The sequence below is a fragment of the Crocuta crocuta genome, unplaced genomic scaffold, assembly GCF_008692635.1.
Source record: "Crocuta crocuta isolate KB4526 unplaced genomic scaffold, BGI_CrCroc_1.0 scaffold625, whole genome shotgun sequence".
In the NCBI taxonomy this organism is placed as follows: Eukaryota; Metazoa; Chordata; class Mammalia; order Carnivora; family Hyaenidae; genus Crocuta; species Crocuta crocuta.
In genome coordinates this window covers 446,305-461,276 of record NW_027530192.1, presented here as the reverse complement: position 1 = coordinate 461,276, position 14,972 = coordinate 446,305, and the positions used below count along the sequence as shown (strand labels likewise).

Genomic DNA, 14,972 nt, shown 5'->3' with positions numbered 1-14,972 from the left:
TGGAGGGCGTTCAGTTTGTGAAGAGCGAATAAACGGTGTCTCCCGCCTCCCCATTTGGCTGATGGGGGTAAAGTGAGGAAGAGCATCCTGGCTGAAATGCCCATGAGGGAGGCGCCCTGCCTTTGGAAGAGTATGTTTCTCTATCCCCCACCCCCACCCCCAGCACTTAGAACAGGGGTTGCAATGTACAGAGTGGGTGCTTAGGAAATGTGTGTTGAATTGGTTTGATTTATTGAAACTGATTTAATGGCTGTGTGCTGAAGATGTTTGCTTCTTTCCTTCTTTTTCTGAAGATTAATTTATCTAGCACGTATTTGGGAAGGAAAATTGAAGAGCATAAGCTTTTAAACTTAGCAGCCCTGTTGATGCCAGCTTTCCCCGCCTGCCTTCCTGCCCCCAGTGTCATTGGCCGCCAGTCCTGGCGTGATTCTTAGGCTAGCAGCATCTTGAAAACACCTGAGCTGTCTCAGTCTCTCCCGCTAAACCACTTTGGTGGCTCCCTGTCACCTGGCAGTCATCATCCCCCATCAATGAATAATTTTTGGAGTCTGCACCCTGTACCAGTGTATAAATTCCTATATATCAGTTTACATACAAGTGCTGTTAATCTGCATGTTTAAGTAATAGACTATTTCCCCTGTTTTAGATAAAAATAGTTATAACTAACTAGACATTGCACAGTTTTATTTTTTTCACTCCAGTGGATTTTCTGGAACACTCTCTGGACTGCATGTTCCCTGGTTTGAACACTATGGGGTCTACTGGAGACCCATTTCACAGATGATGAAATTGAGGCTCAAAAAGGTCAAGTAGCTTAAGTGCCTAGGGATATATACACAGTCAGTGGTAGAGTCGGAGGGATTCTAGCCCAGTCCCTGGGACAGCTGACTGCTTTAGGTTCTTTTACCTACTGATAACCTTTTTGTGGAACAGAGGTGGGAGTTTTAGAAGGTTGGGTGGACATGGGGCCCCAAGTATTGAAAACACTAATGGAATTATTTTAGGTTTATACATTTGTTGTTTTTTTTTTTCTGATAACTCTTAAGAGTTTATTGTAATGAATTTTCATGGTGCAATAAATACTTAATGAGACGGTGTGATCCATTAGTTAAATGAAATGTTTGTAAGTATGCTTTGTTGCTGTCCCATAAATTCCTTTAATATTGCTGAAACCTGGTTCTGACATTTGTTAGCTTTGAATTTGATTAAAGAAACATGTTTTGTCCCTCCTGTTATTGCCTTGCTGAAGGTTGACCAATATCCGAATAATAATAGCGTTTGCCTTCTGGAACATAGCATTTTATTTTTTCAAAAGAGCTTTGGTTTAACTTTCATGTATTCCCATTCACATAATTCCTTAAGGGACATCTAGCATCATCCCATTTTACAGATGAGTCAACTAATAAACCATTTATATTGTTTTTCTTTAGTTGCAGATTTTCTTTTAATGCTTATTTTCGAGAGAGAAAGAGAGAGAGAGACACACAGAGCACAAGAGGGGAAGAAGCAGAGAGGGAGGGAGACACAGAATCTGAATCAGACTCCACGGGCTCAAACCCACAAAATGTGAGATCATGACCTGAGCCCAGGTCAGGTGCTTAACTCACTGGGTGACCCAGGCGCACCTTTAATTCCAGGTATTACCTCAGAAAGTCAGACCACCAGATAGCTGTATGGCAAAGTCCCACTGATTTTTTACTCCAGTTAAAAAAAAGAAAAAGAGGGGCGCCTGAGTGGCTCAGTCGGTTAAGCGTCCAACTTTGGTTCAGGTCATGATCTCATGGTTTGTGGATTTGAGCTCCATGTCGGGCTCTGTGCTGACAGCTCAGAGCCTGGAGCCTGTTTCAGATTCTGTGCCTCCCTCTCTCTCTGACCCCCCTGCTCACGCTGTCTCTCTCTCTCTCAGAAATAAATAAAACATTAAAAAATTAAGAAAGAAAGCATGCTTTATTCATAGAGAATTTAAAAATGACTTGGGCCACATTGTTTTCACCTCTTTAAAAGTATTACTACTTGGGGCGCCTGGGTGGCTTAGTTGGTTAAGCGTCCGACTTTCGCTTGCGTCATGATCTCGTGGTTCGTGAGTTCGAGCCCCGCGTCGGGCTCTGTGCTGACTGCCAGCTCAGAGCCTGGAGCCTGTTCCAGTCTGTGACTCCCTCTCTCTCCGACCCTCCCCTGTTCACTCTCTCTCTCTCTCTCCTAGAAATAAATAAAAATTAAAACAAAAAGTATTACTACTAAATTATGCTTTAGTATTGTGCTTTCAGTGTAAATGAAGGAACACTGAACATTCCCTGTTAGATTTTTCGTTGAGACAGTGCTGATGCTAATGTCCATGACCCCACACAGTGTTGCTTTTATGAAAGCTTATGGGCCCTTTTCATTCTGTAGTTCTGGTTCAAAGTGGGGAGGGGAAAAGGCTTTATTTGAGCATGAACCTTGTGAAAAGTACAACTAACCACATTTCCTTCTTTGCTTTGGCCTCTAGGAATCTCGTAGACCACTTTATAGCCTCTATAGTTATAGAAAACTAGACAGTTTTTTTTTTTTTTTTGGTGCCGTACCCTTGTTTCCACCTTCACCTTCATTTCCAATTATGTTTTCCTTTCACCCCAATTTTCTTTCTTTATTCACTTGTATTCTGTTACAGTGACTTCCTATATTGCTTCCTGTAAGCTGAAGTTCGTTTCCTTTTCTGGTTTTTCACGACGCAAGGCAACAAAGTGAAGATGGGGTCTCAGACCAAGAGGTGCACCCCATCTCTGATTTTTCTCCCCTCTCTTAACACATATCGCTTTGGCAAAACAGCCTCCGGTGGATCAACAGTAGGACAGTTGGTCCATGAACTTTGTGGCCTTCAGAGTTTTAAAGTCAGCGTGTTATTTTTCTTGAAGTCTTTGATCAGAACAAGTGGAGGCTGTGTTTGCTGAAGGTGGTGATGGCCTTTTATCGGTAGTGAGAGATGTGGCCTCCTTGAGTAGGCTTCTGTTGAAGCCCCTAGAGCACTTGTGCTTTTGGAACCTCTAGCATCTTCAAATAAATACTGCCTTTGGGTTCCAACAAAATCTCAATCTTCCTATTTTATTGGCCCTGAAAAGAACCAAGGTGCAGAATGAGCAGATTTTAGGCACTTTCCAAATGGGCTAGATCGACCAGGTAGCCCTTGACATATTTGAAAAAAAGAAAAAGGTATTACAGGCTAAATCTATAGCCCCACGGCTGGAGAGGGAGAGGATTCAGGAAGGGCTAGCTTTGGCCGCATAATGAAGGAGTTTGCAGTGATCTGTGGGGCAGGTAGGTGAAAAGTCTTGGCCGCCAGACTCCTGGCATGGGGGCATAGTATAGAGAGGATGTCAGAGCTCAGGAAGAACAAGGTGGTCAAACAGTTGCGGTCCAGAGGCTTCTGCCACGTGAGGCAGTCAGAGCAAACACAGGGTGAAGTTGGAATCTGTCGTGAGACCTGACAGCCACAAGCCGTTCTAACCTCACCTGGCCTTGAGACTTGGAAAGCATGCCATCTAGGGAGTTGGAATGGGTTTGAACTTAAAAGTGAGGCCAGAACTGGCTTTGTTGCATTCCTTTATGGGCCAGAGTCTGAGCTGGATTTTTTAAAAAGTTTTTAAATTTCGGAATAATCTCAAAATGACAGGAAAAGGTATAAAATATATACATACATAATGCCTTATACCTTTAGATTCACTTACTGCTAATATTGTATCCAGTTGGCTTTATTATTCGTGTATTCTCTGTATGGATACACACATACACACACACACATGCTTGTATGTACCAAGCAAGTATATGATTTGTTTCCTCAGTCATTTGAAGGCAAGGTACACATAGCTTAGCCCTTTTTCCTAAGAATTCAGATATTCCCTTACATAACTGTAGGAAAATTATCAAGTTGAATAAATTTAGCATTGATAACTTTTTTTTTTTAACCTGATATGCCATTTATATTCACATGTATCCGTTGGTCTAGTAATCCTTTTTGTAGTATTTCTTTTCACTGTAGTACAGGATCCTATACAGGTGTTGCATATAGTTGTTACATCTGTTTAGTTTCTCTTAAAATATTTCCCCAGCTTCTCTGTCTTTTGTTACTATACTTTTGAAGGATACAGTCTCCTCCCCCCACCCTTCATTTTTAAATACATGATCTGATTAGATTCCTGGCCAGAATAGTACATGGTAGTGATACATTCTGGTGAGGGTATTACATGGTCTCCATCTGCCCCCATTTCTTAATGTTAATTTGCATGACCTAATTGAGGTGTTGTTCAGTTTCTCATTGTATAATCAGTCACACAACTGAAGCAGTAGGTGGGAGATGCTTGAAGACGTGCAAATGTCTTCTCATCAAAAATTTCCCTGGAGTTAGCCTTTATGGATGACTCTTGCCTAAGATTTATTCCGATGGTTGCAAAATGCAGCTCCCCACACTCCCTCTCTATATCCCAGACCGTACCTGACTCTAAGTCAGACAGCCTTTCCTTCTTCCTTTTATCTGTTATCACTATGGATTCATGGATTGTTTTTCCGGTGGCTTATTATTGATTCACATCCTTAAATTGCATTGGTGTTTAAACCATTTCAGATTAGGCCAATGACCGCACCTCCAAGATGGCTTCTGTACCCTTGTGACATACACCCATCATGTGTGTTTGTCTTGAGCACTTCCTTACTTGCTGGAATAAAATATTTCACGCTCATCTTGCACCCGCCCTACCTCAGCCTTGGCATCACCCATTTCTCCAAGAACCACTGGTTCTTTTAACTGGGGAATGGTAGTAAAAACCCAAAATCTAGGTATTAACTATTGTGTTGTTACTTGGATCTCTTTGCTTCTGGTCCATTCAGTGGACAGAGCTAGGAAATGTATTTATATAAATGCGTGTATGCATGCATACATATACAGATGCATGCATATTTTATAAATCATGGGTTTGCTGGAAATCACCAATTTTTGGCTAACTCCATAGTATTCTTTCTTGATCTCCACCTTTCCATAATTTAATGTCTTCTTTTCTGTAGCAAGAACTTGGCTCCCAAGAACAACATCAATGCATCTCTCCCTTTGCCCAATCCTGTTACATCTAAAATGGTTTTGCAATTGCTTGGACCTAAACACTACCAAAAAAAAAAAAAAAAAGGCCTACAGAAAGGAGTGTGGGTTTTTTTTTTTGTTTTTGATTTTGTTTTTTCTTTTTTTTGTTTGTTTTGCAGCAGCAGCTCCTCCCGCTCCAACCCTGCCCAAGACTGAATGTAAAGAGTCAAATTCTGTGTTCGTTAATTTTTTGGATTAGTTCTTTCCCTCACCCCTTCAGCAACTGTGTGATGTTCATGTGAGATGCAATCGGATTAATTTGTCTCAGTCTACTTCCAGTCTTAGCCTCCCCACTACTTCCCATTCCTGTTCATTTATTTTTTCAGGGAGGTAGAACCATAGCTTCCAAATGGGGAAATTATGCAGAAAGCTGTACTCTGAGGGCTATCACCCTCTGCCATCACCTCCTCCCCAGTCACCTCGTCGCTACCCTGGTTTCCCCATGGAACAAAGCAACGTCATTGCGCTCTGCCTTGTTCGCCCTGTGTTTTGTTATGTAAAGACAAACAGAATGATGTCTCTCTTCGAAACTGCCCTGATCTCCGTGATCTTCCAAATGTTACATACTTGCTGGTGGTCTTTCTACTTGACTGATGAGGAAACAGCCTCCTTGTCTGTCCCGTAGGAAACTCTTCCTCTTTGTTAAGAAGTGGCTTGTTTTGGGTGCTTTATAGTTTGGATAAAGCTGTTCAAAATGCCCAGATCACAAAATCACTATGCAAGTAGTAGCACGCAGCTTTTAATCCCCGCAGTTGCGACCACATGAATCCAAAGTCCTGCCTTCTGGGAAGACCATCTCTTCCTCTGTGTTTTAAGTCAGGGATATCCTTTTATTTATTTATTTATTTTTTAATTTTTATTTTTAAGGTTTATTTATTATTTTGAGAGAGAGAATGTGAATGGATAATGGGCAGAGAACAAGAATCTCAAACAGGCTCCACACTGTCAGCATAGAGCCTGACTCGGAGCTTGATCTCACAAACTGTGAGATCATGGCCTAAGCGGAGATCAAGAATCAGACATTTGACTAAGCCACTAGGAGCCCCTGGGCTATCTTTTTAGATTGAAATTTGCAGTGTTCTTACGGGGCACCAGGGTGGCTCAGTCAGGTAAGCGTCCCACTTCGGCTCAGGTCATGATCTCATGGTTCGTGGGTTCAAGCCCCGCGTCGGGCTCTGTGCTGACTGCTGGCTCAGAGCCTGGAGCCTGTTTCAGTCTGTGACTCCCTCTCTCTCTGACCCTCCCCTGCTCACGCTGTCTCTCTCTCTCTCTCAGAAATAAATAAGACATTAAAAAAATAATTGAGAAAAAGAAAAAGAAATTTGCAGTGTTCTTAGCATACCACAAGCCTTCAGTCTGGTTGTAGGACCTGGCTTGGAGGTTCTTTTGTTTTCCTTTTGTTTGATTTGGGGGAAGTTCACGTAAAATACAATGAACCATTTTAACGTGTGCAATCTAGTGGTATTTATTAGATTTCTGGTGTTGTGCAGCCACCACCTCTGTCTCATTCCCAAACCTCCTTATCACTCCAAAGGAGACCCTGGACCCGCCAAGCATGCGCTCCTCCTTCCTTGCTTCCCTCAGTGCATGGTACCCACAGATCCACCCTCCATCCCTGGATGTATCTGTTTCGTAATCAAACAGTGTGTAACCTTTTGTGTTTAACTTCTTTCACTTGGCATGATGTTTTCAAGGTTGATCTGTTGCCCTAGGATCTATCAGTACCTCATTCCTTTAAATGGCTGAACTAATACTCCTTTGTATGGATATAGTACATTTTGTTTATCCACCCACCAGCTGATGGGCATCTAGGAGTATTCTGAGTGAAGGAGGGAAAAGGGTAGTTTGTACCCTGCCCTGTTCTGTGCTCCTTGATAGCCATGTGACCATGGACAAGCTACTAAACCAGCTTCTGCTTTTCTTTGTTAAATGAAAAAAATAATAATATCTAACTCTTGGGGTGCCTGGGTGGCTCAGGTATGTGCCCAACTTCAGCTCAGGTCATGATCTTGCAGTTTGTGAGTCCAAGCCCCACGTCAGGCTCTATGTTGATACCTTAGAGCCTGGAGCCCGCTTTGGATTCTGTGTCTCCTTCTTTCTCTGTCCCTCCCCCACTCACAGTCGCTTTTTCTCTCTCTCAAAAATAAATTAAAATTTTTTTTAAATTTAAAAATAATATCTAACTCTTCAAGGGGTTGAAAGATTAAATAAAAGAAGTTCATAGCATAGTTAGTACCTGGCAAATAGTGAGCCCTCATAAATGTTACCTGTTCTGCTGTAGGATCTTACGAGAGGGGTGGGGGGCGGGGAGAGAAAGCACAGATTTGTGTTCTAGTAGGTGTTTTAGTTTGTTGCGCTGCTGTAGCTGCTCACACCTTTGTGCTTTTTTGTTTTTTGGGGTTTTTTTAAAGCCCTTTTTTTTTTTTCTGCTTTGTGGTTTGGTGTTTTTGTGCCTCCTGAAACCGCACCCCCCCATCACTGAACATGGGATTTTACATTTAGAAGCAGTTCACTAGACAGAATGTCTGTAGTGGAATGTTACATAATTCACATTTAGATTTGAAGAGCTCATTATAAAAAACCTGACACACTTCAGGAATATTAAATTACTGCAGATTGTGTGGAGCAAAGAAACATTATTGAAGCATTTCAAAATTCTAGGCGAGCCTGAATTTAACTGATAGGGTTCCACAGCTTTTACTGGGGGAAAATGATTTGAGTTGTCACATGGTTTCTGGCCCTGGGGGACTTTAATCTCCTTAATTACAAAGAAATGAATTTCCCAAATAATTTGGAGTTGCTTCACGGCATTTTCCCAACCTCTGGCTTTTGGAAAATTAAAGGGATGTCAGGGTCCAGGCCATGGTATAGTCCCTCCATGCTGCAAGCTTCTGTATTTAAGTTTTTATTTGAAATGATGTTGGTTTCCTTTCATTATTGATAATGGGATGTACTTCAGAAATCCACAAGTAATGCTCTGTAACACTTGAACACTGTCACAGTTTTGTCGAACAAGTGGTGCTGGAGATACCCACAGAATAGGGAGAGGTGCTATGTTGTGCTTTTTATATAAAGTTGAAGGGGGAAAAAATGGCCCAGTTCCTAGCCAGTTTTATATACAGACTTTTAAGAATTCTTGGAATTGTGTAAAATCTATATGTTTCAGCTCATATTTTTATTTATGTGTTAGATACCTACTGTGTGCAAAACTAGCACAATGGACATATCTTAGATTTTATCTCTTCCTGCAGTGTCCTGACAAAGTAGACTTAACCTGCCTTAGTTTCCTCTTCTATAAAGGCTGGATAATAGTATGGACTTGTAGTCACATACCCCCATACGACCTTGAGCAGTTAACACAGGAAATTATTATTGCCTCACATTTATTGTATGTTTTCCAGGAGGTGTGCCAGGCACTCTTTCAAACATGTGATGTGTGTGGTTACACTTAATTTCTGCAGCCACTCCATAAAGTTGATACTGTTATGCCCATTGTACAGATACAGAAACTGAGGCAAAGAGGGGGCTGAGTAACTTCCTCAATATCACATTGCTTGTAAGTGGCTGAAACTATGCAGCTTGCCAAAAAGCAGATCATAATATAATTAGGGCAAGATTCTGTTTAATCGAGATATTGGAAAACCTTTCTGCCTTCTGTGCTACTTCTTTGAGCGGAACCTTGAGGGATCAAGGCAGAATGTCAAGACAGACTCAAGAAGAAAGATTCCATAGAAAGATAGCAGCACAAGGAAAAATTGGGAAGATGCAAAAGTATGCCACCTCCCTACTAGACTTATGTTTCCTTTTGTTAGTTAGGCTGTTGATTTCAAGGCTCCCTGACTTCACATAGCTGATTCTTTTGCCTGAAACTACAATTCATTTATTTATTATACATGTATTTATTGAGAGCCGTTAGGTCCTTTCTCTTATTATCCACTTAACATAAGAATTATTCTTCAAGACTGCATAGTATAAGGCTCCTCCTGATAAGTTTTATTGGCTCTTCCAAGCATAGGTGAGTGCTTGCCCCATTGTGCCCCAATTTGCCTGGTATTTGTCTGTTTTAGTTCTGGTTGTGTGTATTACAGTCCATTACATGACTGACATCTCTGGTCCCCTGAGTATCTTTGAGGACAGAAATAATCTGTATTCTTAGCCAGTGTGGTTGCATAGATGTCTTTTGACATGAATGAGCCAGCATTTGCACTTGGCCCATGGTACTTTCTTAGTCAATATTTGTTGCAGTATTATTAATAAACTATATTGTTTGTATTTATTATTTATTCATTAATAAATTTATTAATAATTACTTATTATTAATAAAATGTAATAATAAATCATTACTAATAAAACCCTGTATGGCCAAGGTTTGTGGCTCTGTCATCTTCCATGGAATGTTGCCTTTTGTCAGGAGATAGGTTAAGAAGGGGGTGCGGGCTAGAGATGTAGTGCAGGTAGATGGCACAAAGATGGCAGGAAAAATTCTCATTTTCTGTATATGATTTTATGGATCCCATTCTAGGAGGATAACTTTTCATTTTCCTTGCTTGTAGCTTTGCATCCTATAGTTCAGACACTTTTCAGTCAGGGCCAGTGTTATTGTTTGTTTGTTTGTTTGTTTTTAAATAGTTAGCTTGTTAACAAATAAACCAAGTATCTTTGGATAAGGTGGGAATTTCCCCATTATTGAGCCTTACTATAATTTTACGTATTTTCTTGTGTTTTTAATCTAAGTATATTTAACACACAATGTTCTGTTAGTTTCAGGTGTACAATATAATGATTCAATCTCTGTACATTACTCAGTGCTCATCACGAGAAGTGTACCCTTAATCCTCTTCACTGATTTTACCCATCCCCTACCCACCTCCCCTCTGGTAACTACCAGTTTATTCTCTGTGTATAAAAATGTGTTTCTTTGTCTCTTCTTCATTTATCTTGTTTCTTAAATTCTAGGTATTTATGAAATCATATGGTATTTGTCTTTCTCTGACTTACTTCACATAGTATAATCCTTTCTTAAGTTTGTAACAGCATGGATGAATGTAGAGGGTATAAAGCCTTGCTGTATTTTAGGTGACTTTTATATTAGATATTCTAGTTAAGCCATCTTTAGTTGTCATGATTAGGAAGTTCATTTTACTACTCTTTTTGAATGGAAACTGGCATTCAGGGTCAGCCTTTCTGGATTCAGACATTCTAGCTAAGTGGAATGAGTTAAGAATTGGCTGCACAGTTTAAAGATCCATTTCCAGTAGCTTTATCTTAATTTTCTTTAAAAATGGATAACTAGCGAAATGTTTATTTTCAACTGAACTCTCAGATATAACTAGCAGATAGATAGTCACTGGGAAAGACTGTTGACTTGACACGGGAAATACATTCATTCAATTTAAATGAAATCAAATGAGATAATGTATGTGAAGCAGTAGCTGAGGGCACAGTGTATAGTAAGTGCATAGTAAATACTAGCTGTAATTGAAGTGCTTGTATTATCATTATTATCATTATTATCTCTTCCCAGCACAGTGTCGGGACTTAATAGTACCTAGTAGTGTGCAATGCATATTTATTAAAGAAAGAATGAATGGAATGTGTGGCCATCTGATTCTTTTCTTTTACTCCCCACACTAAATGCTTGTCTGCTCTTATAGCTGAGGAAAAAGCTGACATAAAAATTGGCTTGCTGGAAAGTTTCTCAGCCCCATTTGTCACCTTACCCTTGGAGCCCAATTGTATGTCAACTCCGTGTCCCCTCTGATGCCTGGCAGTGAGGGACAGACCACAGGTCACTTCCCTATGATCTGCTTTAGCTGCCAAGGCTCTGATCAAGCTTGGCTGATGGATGGGTGCTCTGCTGTTGGAAATGTCTCCATGGGGTTGCTCAGGAAATACGCCTTTGCTGTATTTTCTGGGTGGCATCTAGTGCTTGAAAGCAAGAAGCATGGAGAACAAGGAGTTGGGTTTTGTCCTTCTTAAAAATCCAGTTTTAAAAGATCTATTTTGAGTTATGTACCTAGTTTGAGAGAGAGGTTTTCAGATAGACCTCTCATTCCCTTTGCTATATACCCCGCCGGTGACTTGATGAAATCGTGTGGGCAGTTTGTACATGGGGCCCAGGATTTTCCTGGTTTTGTATGTCTGACAGTCCATTTCCCCTCTTCCCACTAAGTTTTGTTTCACCTCAGAAGGGTGATGATCCTGAACATTCTCTCCCTTGGTTTGCAGCACCCGGAAGGAGTGACTGAAATGTGCAGCTCGGAGCGTTGTGTCTGAAGGGAGGAGTCATTCTCTTGGAGAGGAGTCCTCCATGAGCCTGGCCGAGGCCCGGGATCTGTGTGAAGTGGACTAAGGATTTAGTAGGATGTCAACTGAGACAGAACTTCAAGTAGCTGTGAAAACCAGCGCCAAGAAAGACTCCAGAAAGAAAGGTAGGGTTGATTTGTTCCTTTCTTACTGGCTATTTATCTGTGCAGTGCCTTATCTCTGGAATGATGTACAGGACTGTCTTCATGATGGCATATGGTTTTTAACGGTTGCCAACTTTATTTGCTGTTTTCTGTACTGGTAGTATAATAAATATTTAATGGCTTTCCGTAATTGCTTGGGTAACATCCCAAAATTATGTTCATAACATGTAAAGCCCTTTTTGATATCCCTTCTGCCCATCCTTCCAGCAACATCTCTGCCTAGTCCCCTGCCTCCCATCCAACCATGTTTACCCTCCAGGCATTGTGTCCACTGTAGCTCACTGTTGCACCTACCCAAAGCTCTCAAATTCTAGCAGCATCAGAATCACCTGGAAGGCTCATTAAAATACAGTTTGCGAGGTCTCATCCCAGAGATTTTGGTTCAATGGGTCTAGGGTCGGACCCAAGCCTGCGTTTATAACAAGTTCCCCACTGGTATTGATGCTATTGCATTCGAGACCAGACTTGGAGAACCACTGGGTGATTAATCCAGCCTGAAATCCGTAGGTCGCTCTCCAATTTTCCCTAGACTTGTTCCCTCTTATTCTTCAGGTTAGTACTTACCATACTCCCCTCAAGGGGTTAGTTGTTTTTGTTTTTGCTGCAAGAGCACTCTGTTAGTATCTCACGTCTTTAAAAATGTCCTGTGTTTTAGTCCGCTGTAATATGCATTCCTTCACAACTGGACCTCTCATTCACCCTTTAACTCCAACACTTAGAAGGTGCTTGGCCCAGAGGAAGCACATAGATATCTGTTAATGAGGACCGGCACACACAGGATGATCGTAAAATAATTCTATGACTTTTCATGTTTTCTGGGGAATTGGGTCCTATGGCTTTATGACTGTGTCTTTCAGTGTGTTTATCTCCTCATTGCAGTTAGATGTAAGCAACATCCCACCTTATGTGTGTGCGTGTTTCCTGTGGTTTCACCTCTTTCTCTCTCCCATCTTCTGAGCTGTGTGGAGGAGGATTAATAGACTTCTCTTTCAGGTCTCTTTCATATCTGTCAATATGGACTTGAAAACTGGAATGCACTTAGTTGCTTTGTATAGGCAATGATTTGTTTGAGACACTGCTGTGCCTGCCTAGTCATGTTTCGGGATGACATTTGTCTGACACTCTATAGGAAGCAGGGGACATAAATGTAATACGTGTGCAGCTCCTGGACAGCCAAAACCTCAGGAAAGATTGTAAAGTTTGCTTTGGATGGAAATTTACTTGAAACACAGATATTTTGGAAGTAGTCTATTTTATTTCCTAAAACTTCATGTAAACCTTGCATTTTATGCATCACGGGCTGAGAGTAATAGAAGGAAAGCAAGTGGGTGAGAGAACAGGTCTTGATAGAACTGCTACATGGGGCGGGGTTGGGGGGGAAGATTGCAAAGCCTGATACGTACTAGGATTCAAATGCTTTTTCAGTGAAAACTGACAAGTTATATTTTTGCTTCAAATTTAACCTTTCCACTAAACTTGTGCTCTTGAATGCTTAATGTATTAAGCATTCTATCTTACTGCATATCTTTTCATTCTTAATTTTAACATGCAAAATGAGGAGCATCCTCAGGAAAGGATTCAGGTTTCCAGAACACTGGCTTAGTTGAAGATATGGAATGGGTGCACGAAGGTGACCTTTTTAGAACCTCCTCATCTTAATGCCTTACATGGTTCTAAAATCAGCATGATACATATGCAAGGAGTATCCGCTAGCGAATGGCCAATACCATGGAGTCCGGGCAGGCAGACTGGATTCAAATTCTAGCGATGCCACTTCCGAACTGTCTAACCTTCAAATGTTACTTAACCTCTCTGAACCTCAGTTTTCTCTCCTATAATAAGGATAGAATATTATAAACTTCAAAGGCTTACAATGAAGAATGATTGAAATAAGGCACATTACTTAGTATAGTACTTGGTGTATATTAAAGAATCAACAAAGCACCTTTCCTGTGTTTCTCCTCTTCCTTTTCTCTTTTTCCTTCCCTTTTCCCTTTATCCTTCTCTCCTTACTTCCTCTCACCCCCTTTCTCCCCTGTCATCCTTCTCCACTTCTCTCTCTTCTCTGTTTCTCTTCTCCCATTTCTACTCTCTCCTCCTCATTTTCCTCTTCTTCATCTTCATCATATTCATCATTTTCATCATATTGTTGTCTTCTATCCCATTCTACAACAAGGGGATCTTAAAAAATACATAGCTGATTTGTCCCAAAGTAAGAATTTACAATTATTTGTAGTTATGTAACAGTGATAAACAATATGCATTCTTGATAAACTTATTTGATTCAAGGCACTATGAAAGCACGTACATACATTAAAAAAAAGAGAATGTGTCTGTAACAGGATTAATTTATTTTGTATTCTTCAGTTTTCACTGTGAAACACTAAGTATTCCATTAAGCAAATGTTGCTGACTGGACCAAAATAAGTAGAACTTTAAAAGGAAATATTAACAGTTTATTTATTGATCTTAAATCTTGATTATAATACTATTTACTAAATCTGTAAACTAATTCTTCCAACTCTTCTTTGATTTTCCATAGAAGCAACATATAACCTTTTAAGTAGGTTTCTGTCTTCTTCTCTAACCTTTAAGTAATTATTCTTTTTCTTGTCTTATTGCATTGGCTGGGTTGGTCAGTACAGTATTTAGTGATAGTAGGTATTCTTAACTTGATCTTCAATTAATGCAAATGCTTTTAAGTTTCATGTAAGTGTGATATGTAAATTCTTACTAGAGAATTTTTTTTAGTTTTCATTCATTTATCATTGTCTAGGAAATATTTTTTAAATAAATCCTGAATTTGCATGTTTAATTTTATCAAATGCGTTTTCTAAATTTATTTAAATAATTATACATATTCTTTTATCATAATTTATATTGTGGTGTCTTTTACTGATGGGTTTTTCTAATTTACATTTCTGGGGTAAATACTGTTTATTCATGATGTATTATTTTCTGTATATGGATTTGATTTGTCAATCTTTAACTTAGAATTTTGATATCTATATTCGTCAGCATGATTGGCATATAACTTTTGTTTCTTGAACAATCTTTGTGCTTGGTATTTAAAGTTTATAATTTCTTACAATGATTTTCAGTGTTATGGAAACACCTAGTAATTTTTAAGCCACTTTATGAATAAATGTATGTTTTTCTTTTCTTAGTACATTCATTTGACTTTTAAAAACTATATATGCTTATTACTGAAAATTAAAAGAAACAGAGTAATCAAGTATAATCCCATTAATCAAAAATAACTGCTGTTAACATTCTAAATTAATTCCTTATGGACTGCCTTTTCAGAATGTGTTTGAGATCATTCTTTTTATACAATTTCATATCCTGCTTTGTTATTTAACATTATTTTTTGTGTGTTGTTTGACATATCATAA

General features: G+C 39.7%; 1 protein-coding gene across 1 annotated transcript in view; it reads left to right on the top strand.

The window, feature by feature from the left end:
* The first annotated feature begins 11,471 nt into the window (after positions 1-11,471).
* The window catches only part of DAB1 (DAB adaptor protein 1), a 285,828-nt gene continuing 282,327 nt past the window's right edge, over positions 11,472-14,972 (top strand). The window contains exon 1 of the mRNA XM_077765243.1: positions 11,472-11,538. Coding sequence (XP_077621369.1) covers positions 11,472-11,538 — 67 coding nt within the window. The remainder of the gene's footprint in view (positions 11,539-14,972) is intronic.